Genomic DNA, 13,287 nt, shown 5'->3' on the forward strand with positions numbered 1-13,287 from the left:
CAGACATTGCAAACATAAAAATATTGAATAAGAAAATAACAATAAATTAAAATCATTTTTTATTTATTTCTATAAAATGCATACATATGAATTAATTTTGCATCAAAATATATCACATTTTTAAATATTTTATCATGGCAAAAAAAATTTACATTAGAAATACTAAATAACTAAAACTTCAAAGAAATATTATGAATAATTCTATAGAAATAATGTTTTGAAAATAGAACATATGACAAAATAACACTAACCCATTGCTTAACTACCAAAGATGTAAAAGTTGGAGAGAAAATGTATAATCAAAATGATTATTTTTGCAAAAAAATAGTTTTAAATATTTTTAGTCGACAACTTTGGATTTTATAAATATTTTCCAAAAGAACCTTAAAAATAAAATTAAAAGTTAAAAGAGTATAAAACAAAGTATTTTAACAAATTTTATGGTTAAAGTAGCCTTCTAGTTTCTTGTATATTAGTGCACATATAGTACACTTACTTCTAAGGAAATTTTCTATATTATTGCATTATCAAATTTATCTGTATTCAAATTAGGTTTTTCTTTAAAAAAAATTCGTTGACACAGACAGACACGCCCATATTATAGAATACCATTGCAACTAATAAAAATGTTAAGTACATTTACAAGGATTGCATAAAAATTCCTACAAATTGCTATCATATTTTGAACATTGTACGAACATAATTATGAGACTAAAAATGAGCTTTAGTTTGTAAGTAGAATGTGTGTCAGCCAGCTGGCATCCGCGGTTTGTTATTGGTAGCTGCTGCTCTCCTGGACGACCTAAACAATTTTACTAATTAAAGAAATCTTATAAATCCATAAAACTGATTCTAACAATAATGAAAAATTATGTCTAGCGGCTACTTCCGTAGAGACCTCTAGGGGCAATTGAGAGAGAATGGGTAAACTTAACCCCTCCCCTCCATTTAAAATTTAGGGAAATAGAGAGAAAAAACTATGAGAAGCTACACTTTAATCATATCGGTTCAGCGGTTAGCGAGATCCTTCGGTACACACACACACAGACAAACACAGATCCTGTTACTTTTCTATTAGGATAATAGTTACCTAACTTTCTTAATATTTTCTTTATCGGTTAATAAATACAATAGCTATTGGCTATTACCAGTTATTTTTGGTCTTTTTTACTAACAAAAAAATGGCTTAAAGATCTGGTAAAATAGTCTCCTGAGCTGGATCTTTAAATCATTTCAATGGTGCGCCAAATCGGGGTGAGCCATCTTTGCACCAATGAGAGCACAGCATTCAACGAAATACCGCGCTGTGATTAGCTAAAATTCAGCGCACTCGATTTGGCGCACCATTGAAATGATTTGATGTTTTCATTGGCGGATTTTTTTTTAAATTAAAAAACATTAAAAAATTCAAAGATTTCTCCTCATTCATTTAGAACATTTTTTCACTCTTGGGGCTTATCATAATCAATATTTTTAAATAGTAGTGAAAATATTATCTAAATTTTACCAACAAAATTACTGAAAATTTAAATTTTTTGTTTTGAATGATTTCTGATAATTGGTTCAAACCTGATAATACTATTTTGCACACGATAAATTTAAGTTGCCATAATTGCATTTTCAAATCAATTTTAGAAAAGTAAACAAACATTCATAATTTTGGTATTATGATAAAACAAGGATGATGATAGCCATAAAAGTGAAGATTATAACTGAAAACAATAGTGCTCGCCTTAACAACTACAAGACTGGGCTCGGCAGTGTGCTTGAAACAATATTATTAAGTAAACTAATTACCTTCGTCAGATTTTTGGAGCTATAAAACTTTTCTACTTTTTGGCAACAGTCATTTATCAAATCTATGTATCTTTTCAATGACACTTTATGTGAGATAATACTATTAAGTGTTATTTATGGTATAGTATTATAGACAACATATTAAATCTTGAGGCTAACAAAACTTGAATTAGTCTTACGATTTTTTATTTCAATATTTGCGGAAAATTGTCTTTAATCAGATGCTACACATGATTTTTTAGTAAGTGAGAATGGTTTTAATTCAGCCTTTTTAAATAAAAATTTTCTTTTATGTATTAATAAATTAATAAAGATTTTCTTATTGTATTAATAAATTAATAAAGATGTTCTTATATGTATTAACACATTTATTAAATAAGCTTACCAAAAAATGTAAGACTAAAATTTGGAAACCCTGAGTATAAATTTTGATGCAACTTTGGCAAAAATAAACATAACGTAGTTGAAAAGTTGAAACTCAATGATTTGTCCAATTTAAGTGAGTTTGGAGGTGTGCCATTAATTCCGCTAAATTTCCATAACAACAAATTCAATATATTTTGCAGATTTTTTTTCATAAAATTAACAAAAAATTATCAACTCATCAATATCCAACCAATTTTTCTGCTAAGGATCATGCTATGATGATATATTTTTGAAACAGAATTATTGCAAATCTGGGCTTTAAGCGCTTGTGAGGTTTCACCATGTTTGCGAACTTTATCAAGCCCTGCAATGGTTTAAATACACACAGATACTCGGGGAGGGAGAGGACAGTGGCAGGAAAATTAATCTACGTCCAAATTATCCTCCTGATGCAAAAGAAACAATTTAATATGTAGATATTCGAGGGAATAATAATTCCACGTTCATTGTCCTTTCACTGCATCACTGTGAGGATATTACAGTTAGGTATAGGACAATGGAAGATTTTTATTAATGTATATTCACAAGTATGATAAACAAAAATAACCCACTCTGTAGTTTAAAATTAATGGTTTGTGCCAGCTATTAAAATTTTCATAAATTTTTTTGGCCACCGAATGAACAAAGGTTTATTTAAACTTTGGGTACCAGTATAAATTACATTATATTAATATCGTATTCCTTTCTTGAAAAATCATAAAAAAAATTTGGATAAAATGAAAGATATTACAACCCTTTCTTGAAATGGATTAAGCCAGTGTTAAGTAATAGAAAAAAGATCTTTCATTACATAAAACTGCCTGATTCTTATTAAGATCACATAACTCTTAAAAATTTATTAGGGTCTTCATGTTTCAGAAAATTGAGGTTGTAAATTTTATAATGATAATTATGTTACAAACTGCTTCGAATTGAATTAAATAAAGCATTTATCAAGAAGGATCTCGCTAACTGATGAACCGATCAGATTCTCCTTAACAGGGTAGCTTCTCATAGGTCCTGGGAAGGTTTTACGTAGAGACTTGAACTCAACATAGACAATTTTTTTCCTTCCAAAATTAGATATTTGAAATATAATAAAACGTTTAAAGTGCCACTAGAGGCCTCTAGGGGCAATTCCGCAAGTAATATATAATTGCCGTACGATTATTATTCCAACCATCGCCAAAGACTGTGTTGATTTTGAATAGAGACTATATTCATCACATTTTAAATCCATTTAAATTAATAAAACATTTATAAAAATTATCAATATATCTTTAGAAAAATCTATGAAATTTAAATATTAGTAAAGTTCTATTGAAAAGCTTACTATGCAACACAACAAGAATTACATAATAAGCCTCATAGCATCATGCATAATATAATTATACTCTTGTATATTTACTCTATGATTAAGCAGTACATAGATTTTGTTGATAATTTATTGTATTGGAAACCATTTGAAGGTGTTCAGTAAAGTCCACAAAAAGTTCAATAAAAAGCCAGTAGAACTGCTAGAAATACTACAGCAAAAACTTGTCAACCATAAAATATTTTTTAAAAGAAACACCCGACACCCAACTATACGATCAAACTAGCTATGTCTAGAATTACAAACTGTTTATAGGCCAATTCATTCCAACTACTCTTTTATAATCTGACCTGACATGGTAACAATAGAAACAATCCTAAATGTATTACGCATTGACGCTATTTTTGCCTTAGATTTAAACTCAAATACATCCCAATAAGTAAGGGTCACGGTTATTTATATTTTTTTTGCGGCATTAGTAAAACACCAATTTCAATGCACTTCATGCTGGACTCTCACTGCATTCAAAACATAGAAAATATCAAGATAGAAGATTTATTAGGTACATTAATCGATAAAAACGCCTTAATTGTATTTAGACAGAATAAAATATCAGTATACAAGTGGTCCTTCACCGAATTCAAGCCATAGAAAGTATCATGATAGAAAGTTTACCCGATACATCTCATAATCTCATAAATGTGTCTTCTCTGTATTAAGACCAAAGAAATTATCAAAGTAGAAGGTTTATTAGGTATTTTAAAAATATTCTTTAATAGTTCAGACCATAAAATAAATCAAAACAGAAGGTTTTTCGGATTCAGTAACATCATAAATAAACTCACTAGTTTTAAACTCTTGAGAGTAGTACAACAGATAGTTACCTAGATATCTAAAATACCTTCATAGAAGACAATAATAAAAAATATCAAAGATGATTCACAAAAAAGTATAAATGAAAATCAACTACAGAGTAGCCAAAAAATATTTATTTTCACCTTTACAAATAGAAATAGAAGAATAGAAGCATATTCTGAACCCTTTTTTCGTCAAATCTAAGATGGAACATTTCTAGCAGACAAAAGTATTGTTTACTTTCGACTCAAGCTGATGTGGATTCTTAAAAAATTATAGACTCGCTTCTCGATAGTGAGGCAAAATTATTTTTGTGAAAAATCATCCAAAAGCATATTAAAAATCTACAAAAATTAAAAAAATCATATATTAATAACCCTTGTAAGATTTTATTTAATTTTTGTAAATTTTTTCATTTGATTTTGGAGGATTTCTCACAAAAATAATTTTGCCTCACCAGCGAGTAGCCAGCCTAACTTTTTTTAAATAATCCACCTTGTTTCGAAGCTTTCAAATTTAAACGAAATTTTTGGGCAATAACCTCTGATTCCGCAAAGCTTTCTACTAAGAAAATATACTGTTTACAGCTGACTTTTATCTATGTATGAAATGAAAAAAAAACATGCATTCGTAACAAGATGTGTACAAAATTTCAATCAATAAAAATTAAATGTATGTACCGATGCGATTCTCCTATTGGCTCAATCAGACATTCCCTCTCTTTCTTAGTACCTTTATTCCTTTACATTACAAAATTGCTAAGCCATTACAATTTGAGATAAGATTATAAATATAGTGGATGACTTTTTTCTTCAAATTTTATCACGGTTATACCTTACCCTATCATACCTGGATGCAGAAATTTGCTTGGGATGAGAAAAAAGGGAAGAGGAAGTAATCTATCTAATTTTAATCTATGTACAAATAAAAAAGAACTTTAAGCATGATTTAGAGTAAAATACTATACTAATGTATTCTATACACTTTTATTCTATGATTAAGACAAACAGAAAAAGAGAAAATGGATGATGGAGAGTGAAAACAAATTAAATTTCCTATTTATTGTAAAACATAAGTTAATGCATGGACAATAAACATTTCATCTATGTATCTATCTATCTATCTATCTATCTATGTACCTATGTTATGAAGTATAGCCTGGACTGGAGTGTACTTACTAGGTAGACAGGTGTATCTATCTATCTATCTATCTATCTATCTATGTACCTATGATATGAAGTATAGCCTGTACTGGAGTGTACATACTAGGTAGACAGGTGTATATATCTATCTATCTATCTATCTATGTACCTATGATATGAAGTATAGCTTGTGCTGGAGGGTACATACTAGGTAGACAGGTGTATATATCTATCTATCTATCTATCTATCTATTTACCTATGATATGAAGTATAGCCTGTACTGGAAGGTACATATTCCGTAGACAGGTGTACATAACTATCTATCTATCTATATATGTACCTATGATATGAAGTATAGCCTGTACTGGAGGGTACATACTGGGTAGACAGGTGTACATAACTATCTATCTATCTATCTATGTACCTATGATATGAAGTATAGCTTGTACTGGAGGGTACATACTGGGTAGACAGGTGTATACACCAGCCATATTCTCGTCCACAGGACCAATGTCCAGCACAGACACCACTTTTGTAGCTCGTCTAAATTAAAAACAAGGTTGACAACATCCAAAAATAACAAATCACAAATATAAAAAAGTATATAGAATATAGATGGAGAGAATCATGAAAAAGTGAAAAGCGTAATTGGGTAATATCCTCTTATAATTTTCTTTTTCAATTTCTCCCCGACAAAACTATGAGCTCTGGCCGCAGCGCTCGGCTCCTTACCCTGCCTAGCTGCAGCGCTCGGCCCCCTTGCCTGCCTAGCCGCAGCGCTCGGTCCCCTTGCCTGCCAAGCCGCAGCGCTCGGCTCCAAAAGAGGATAACGCCTAATAATTTTTACCTCCAAAATTATCATAAATGAGAAAAATTCTGGTGCAAAAGGTTTTTATATGAAAAAGAGAACATGTTCATAAAACATTCTACAGTGTTCCGTCCCTTTCGGGATAAATTTGAATTAACTAAAGCATTTAGCGAGGGAACCAAATCTGATGTAGAACAAACGTAAATAAAATCATAAAAATGCCTTAGCAACTTGCATATAAGAGGGGCTTAAAATTCTAACCTAGTTTAAAACTAAACCAGTTTTAAATCTTGACTTATATCTTTTAAACTTTTTAATATCCTATGTTGTTCTATTTTGCTACATAGTTTTTGAAACTTTTTGTTTAAAAAGAAGAATATGTTTTGTTTCAAGCTTTTTACAGATGTATTACCCTAGATGGGTATTGACACTCAATAATTCATCCAATTTAAAAAATAATTTCTAGCGGACTTCAATCACAATTGTTTGTAGGTACTATTTGTAATAATATGTAGTGTCACTTTAAGAGTCAAGGCATTCCGCAATATATTTTATTACAAAAATTTGGATTTAATTTTTTGTGAATGTACATTATTACTATAGATGCTAAAAACAAGAATGACAACAACCTAAGTACTAAAGCTAAAAAATACAAAACCGCATTAATTTTATAATCCGGATAGTCAATTAAACATACCGAAATAGTTAAAAACTAAATAAAGTTTATTCGATTTGTACAAGGTACAAGTACTATAATACCAGGTTAAAATATCCATTTTGGACAGACAGACATATATAAAGTGTGAAACTGCTTTGCTTCTCAAAATGATTTTGCATATATTTTGTCCGTCTTAATTTTGCACGATAAAAAGGGGGGTAACAAGATTATAGAGTTATGCATTTTTAAGCTGGTTCCAAACTAACTTTTTGATAGCATAGCTACTCAGTGATTGTAATCTATCCATATTTTTTTGTTTGTTTATTGACAGACATACAAATACTATAAAACAACAAATTACTCTCAATTGCAGCATTAACATACTTATATTTTTATTGTTAAACCAATTTCTATCATCAACCCACCCCCATTTTTATTTCTAGTTCTTAAAATAAAATGTACACAATGTTTGGGAGAGGATCATCTTTGGTAGGGACGATTTCACTTGGTAGGGTTGTGGTACACTCCCCATAAAAAAAGTTATAAACCTTCCAGGACCTATGATGACCTACATTACAAAAAAGAACCATATAGGTTCAGCGGTTAGCGAGACCCTTCAGTACAGACAGAAAGGGTGTCCCATAGCGTAGTGGTTAGCGCACTACGCTGTGGTTGGGAGAAACCGAGTTCAAGTCCCCACAAAGATTTTGCACTTGGTTGACAAATGCTGTCGTAATTCGTCAGATTATGATCACGCAACCTTCCCTGAGTTCCCCTTAGGTTGTAAGGAGGGAGATTTGTAGGAAGTTAGGATTCTACCAATCAAGCAGCTTAAATCATGCTTTCTCTCGTCCATGCTCCTCGTATGAGAGTGCCATTAATTAGGGTGGCTTAATATGAAACACCTGCCAAAACTCTAGGCCAGGTTGATGTAATAATTGAGTAGCTTCCACGAGAATTGCGGGTCAGCTTGTAATGTAACATAGAATACAATCAGCTGTGCGCGAAGCTTACCAATCTAAGATTGGCCAAAGGATTCTCACTTCCAGTCTCCGTGTGCATCTGAGTCCTAACTTCAGAGAATCAGGGCTACAACAACAACAACAGACAGAAAGACCTACTGGTTAATCAAATAAAAATGACTCAGATTTGGAGCCTTGGACATTTTGGAAAAAATATCCAAAAATCTTGATATCATAACTGTTTATAGAGTAGCTAAGATAGTAAAAATAAAGGAAATGCAAGAGTAGTTCTCAAAAAATGTGAAAGATTTATTTTCAAAACAAGTATAATTAGGTATAGTAGCAGCACAGCAATAACACCGATGTCTTCATTTTCATAAATTGTTTTAGTAATAATGTATATGCCTGTATATGAAACTATACAGGCATATCAAAAGTAAACTTAATAGACAGACATACTTACTTATAGAGTTGCTGTGCTACGATAAGGAATACAACAAAAATATCCAACTAGGGAACAAAATATGAAAAGCACGGAAATACACCTTAGATTTAATAAACAAATATCAAAAGTTAGCATTAGCTGAGGAGCATTTGGTAAGGGGAAAAGGTATATAAAAGGTACGCATCTAAAAATTATGCACAAAAAAAGTTGCCTAGTTGAAAACTATCAAGATAGGTGCAAGTGGGGGCAATTTAGGATAATTTTACTTTCACAACTTTTTTTCTATGCACTCTTTAAAATATTCTCGTTAGGAAAAGGAAAAGGGTGTGGACGGTTGCGGCTGAGAGTTGCATGAAAAATGTAGTTGCAAATTGTAAAACAATTTAGAAAATAGTGGCTCAGCTGCGACCACAGATCGTCAATTTACGCATCTGCGCCTAAACTTTTTGCCTAAACATTCATCAGTTGGAATGCGAGGTTGCAACTGGAACATTATTGAATTTTTTTTGGCTGGTCGGAAGAAATGAAAGTGCAGCTGTAATAAAAGCGGCTTGAAAAAATACAATAGTATTTATTTAATTTATATTCAGGCACTCAAAAAACAAAAAAAATAATGACAAGTTTAAACATCTGGAAGAAAAGTAATACACTAAACATAAAAATGCTATGTCTATTTAACGAAACTATTTAACAAGATAATTATAATCAAACAAGAAATCATTTCGGTGTCAAAATTATAGATTTTTCTTATTTTTGTTATCTTTATAACAATCTCAAAACACCTTGATGGTTGCTAGTACAACTAACGTAATGGTCACTAACCTCAAATATACCTGAGGGAAAGTTAAATGCAGCCTAAAATCGCGGACAAGATAATATTTTGATATGAAATACCCCTTATAAATTACTTGAAGATTTTAAATAATCAGCATCAAATTCACACATTACATTGCATTGATTAATCTTGCAGATTTGAAGTGCCTGCAACCTTAAAAAATGGAAGCCTTTCTTTTATCCCATAAAAGTTTCACACACCCCATTAGGGACGTCCAAGCTTTCTATTTTGATGAGGGTTTCAATAGTTAGATGGTGATAATCTGATGCATTTTAAAAAATTTATGAGGGGGTTAAATGAGAGGTTTAAACGTTGAGGGGTTAATCTCCCATTAACCAGAGCCCCCTGGTAAAACCCTGTGAACTTATCTCTATATTCCCGACCTGATGTAACAATTTAAGAATTGAACAACTATCCAAAAGGTCAGCGTCCTATAATTTAGATAATTTCATCGGATAAATATATAAGTATAATTCTTATAAGAAAGTAACAGGATCTGTGTATGTATGTGTGTCTTTACCAAAGGATATCGCTAACCACTAAACCAATATGGTTCTTCTTCACATTTTGTAGATTCTCATATGGGTCCTATTAAGTTTATAGCATTTTGGTGGACGGTACAACCAAAAATACCAAATAATATTTTTAAATTTCAGGTGGGTGGCACTACTGTATCTTTCCTTTTCTTTGTAAAACTAAATTTAAAGTGAGCAGGAAATGGGGGGGGGGAGGGGGTAGGGTAGTCAACCCCCCCACTATCTCAAGTGTCCCTAAGTAGATTCTTTCTAAACCTTTTTTTCTTTCCTATTAAGACCTGAACCTAAAGAATTTTTATGCTATAAACATTTCCCTGCAATCCCAGATAATTGGTGAACTTTGAAGACTATTAGATTAATGTGTATTTCTGTTCAATTATATTATAATTTGCACTTGCTGTGTGTGTTTCTAATAATTTCAGCTGACTGGCAGCCGCATCTGGTTGCAGCCGCATAACTTTACTAGTTCGTTACTGGCCTATATTTAATACAATTGATGCAAATTGATTTTAGGCCACCTACAAGTTTTCAAATCTATAGCCAGGCAGCTCGGCAGCCGCGCGTCAGCCGCGACTAATTTGGGTCAGATTTAAACTTCCAGCCTATTTTAAAAAAGATACTGTTTAGGAACATTCTTATATTTTTAGGACAGATAAATTCTAACATGATGAAATTAACGATTCTGACTGACGAACGGACAAACACTAATTATAGGAAAGCATCACTTTAAAAACAATTCCATGTAAAGCAACGTCAACCGAGCATAAATAACAAACCAACCATCAACAGAGAGAATTGCGAATGAGCGTAGCTGCTATATATATATGTATATGAATACCTGATTGTTTTGGCAAACAGTGTTTTTCCTCTAAACTCCCAGGATATATACACTGGTGTACTCGAATTACTAAATAGATAGATACATATAGATAAATAGAATGGCTATGAAAACGACTATTATCCGCTGGATTAAAACCTGAGGTGAATTCTTAAAAAAACTGTTTTGGCATTTTGCCTCACTAAAACAGTGAGGCAAAATTATCCCCTCTAATTTTTAAGCAAGCCTCACTAATTTTAGTGAGGCAAAAGTTTTTTAAAAATCCACCTCTGTTCTCAGCCATCATCTAAAATCATATATAAAATTGTACTACAGACAATTTCCAACGAATAATAAATAAACATAAAAAAATTAATAACAGTTTTGTTAGCCCGAGCCTTTGGACACTCGGGGCGAACTAAATTAGTTTTAATCTTATTTTTAGATTTTAATATCCGCGGGAAGCTGTCTATAATACGATACAATAAATAACTATTATAGACAGGTAGTTAGATAGATGAAAAGGGGTAGTAAATTATATATGTTAATTCTACCGACAAATATATAACAAAATTATATAAAATTACATTAAGTTACTATTCTTTATTAGTTCATGTAAAGCAGCTAACAGAAGATAAAGTTAAAATATAAGAAAACCGCGGAAAACAAACAAATATAATTCTAGGTCCGATGTTACTTAAAGTCTCCTCAATAGCTGGACAAACTAGTAACACTATATTAATAGTGGCTTCTCACCCAGGGAGTAAGGGAGGGGACAATGGATCGAATATTCAATTTTTAAGAGTCTCAGACATTGGTTACTGGCTTAAAGGGAATGTGCAAGAATTCAGCAGGTTCTGCCTGACTTTGGGTACTAGCGCATTAATGCCCCGCTAACTAGCTGAGTTAGTTTTGAATATAGCAGACAGAAAAATTTGTTATTGATGGCTGGTTTTAACAAATATTTTCTCCTAAGAAAATGTCATTTCAAGTCATGTATAGAAACTCAACTGTGATATTAATGTATTAAACAATCTAAGTTCCCCTTGAATTTAGGTGGCAGTTTAAAATATATGAGAAGGGTTGACGTAGTTCTAAACAAGATTTGCCTAGTGATCAATTACTGAATGTTTACTACATTGTGATGTAGGGTAATGGTAATTTAATTTTCAAGTAAATTTTGTTCTAAATTATATTACCATGACCCCTTTTCAATTTTGGTCAAATTTTCTTGATAAATCTGGTTTTCATTGCTTTTCAGCGAAAACTCTTAAATTGAATTAATTGCCCATTGCCCCCTCCCTTACTCCCTTCTTCTCACCTACACTCTTCTTTTAATTTTATAGAAAAGAAGAACGAAAATGTTTTTTCGGTGTGGAGGTATTTTTTGGTTTGAGGAACACGGCCTCTCCCAAAAGATTTTTTTCATTGTGGGGAGGGGGTGGATTTTTAATGTAGGCCATATCTTCCTTCAAGACTAAAACCTACAGTGAACTTCCCATAAAACTGTGGAACTATGTGTCCAGCCGTTTTTGATATCTTAGCGTAAAAATATACATACAGATAAACATCCTGTTACTTTAGTGAACAGGAAGATTTAAAAGATTTTTTTGCAGTAATGAAAGCTTTTGTATAATTTAATACAAAACTTAAACCACTAGGCACACAACTTAAATTACCTTCATATGAGAAAAAAATAAGATGTTGGGATACGGGATAATTTATTTGAAGAAAAACTATTTGGTAATCAAAATTAAGGTTTAATTTTAATTTTGTGTTTTTGTATTTTATCGTCAAAAAAACAGTTAAGTCTAAAAAAATTATCATATTTTTTGAAACTCTATATAAGTTGGTGTTAAATATTTTCCTTCCTTGATGTTTTATTCCTTTTCAAAATAAAGTATTTTAATATATAACTTTGGAAGCGTTCATAATTAGAAAAAAAATCCTGTTTTGTCTTTATTAGGGTTTAAATTTAACTACCGTTATTTCAAAATAGCATAAAACCTTCGTTCATAAATACTTTGATAATTTTAGTCTATTGTATTCCATAACCCTATTGTTCTCAGTTACCACACAAACACATAATTTGTTTTAAAAATCCAGGGACCTCAAGAGATTTGACAATAGACTAATTTAAATTAACCCTTTTGTAGATTAAAATTAATGGTGTAAAACTTTTGAAATGTAAATTAAAACTCAATAAAAGTACCCACATTTTTTAAGGTAAGGACCAAGATGACGTGGTAATAAACTATACGGCCTTTTGTCCTCCAATTTTTAATGCATGTTTGACAAAATGATAAAATTTGATTATACATGTTTAAACTAAACACTAGCGCTACTAAAAGCAATGTTAAAAAGTACTGAACAGCTATCACTAGTTTTACTAAATGTATACAAAGGAATCTTCACCAATTGGTTGATTTGATTTGGAAATACGTTAAAAGGGAAGTTACAGTTTAGTTTCCTATGGTTTTTTTGGACGAACGTAGTGACATATCCTTGTTATGTAGTAGCTGCGCACCTAACAATTATTCACCTGACTATACATTCTAGTGCCACTGAGCTGCCTTTTCTTATGTACAGGTCTGGCCCTCCTGTTATCATTACCTGGATAGATAGATAGATAGATAGATATATAGATAGATAGATAGATAGATAGATAGATATATAGATAGATAGATAGATAGATAGATAGATATATAGAT

At 31.4% G+C, this 13,287-nt stretch overlaps 1 protein-coding gene across 1 annotated transcript in view; it reads right to left on the minus strand.

Annotated features, from left to right (window-relative positions):
* Positions 1-560: 560 nt before the first annotated feature.
* LOC145330868 (uncharacterized) overlaps positions 561-13,287 on the minus strand; it is a 28,574-nt gene continuing 15,847 nt past the window's right edge. The window contains exons 3-6 of the mRNA XM_080175530.1: positions 13,119-13,189; positions 10,598-10,666; positions 5,940-6,058; positions 561-802 (exon numbers count right to left, since the gene is read on the minus strand). Of these exons, the coding sequence (XP_080031656.1) occupies positions 663-802; positions 5,940-6,058; positions 10,598-10,666; positions 13,119-13,186 (396 nt within the window). The 5' untranslated portion in view covers positions 13,187-13,189 and the 3' untranslated portion in view covers positions 561-662. The remainder of the gene's footprint in view (positions 803-5,939; positions 6,059-10,597; positions 10,667-13,118; positions 13,190-13,287) is intronic.

This window comes from Acartia tonsa, chromosome 10, assembly GCF_053477335.1.
Source record: "Acartia tonsa isolate MP-2025a chromosome 10, ASM5347733v1, whole genome shotgun sequence".
Classification (NCBI taxonomy): Eukaryota; Metazoa; Arthropoda; class Copepoda; order Calanoida; family Acartiidae; genus Acartia; species Acartia tonsa.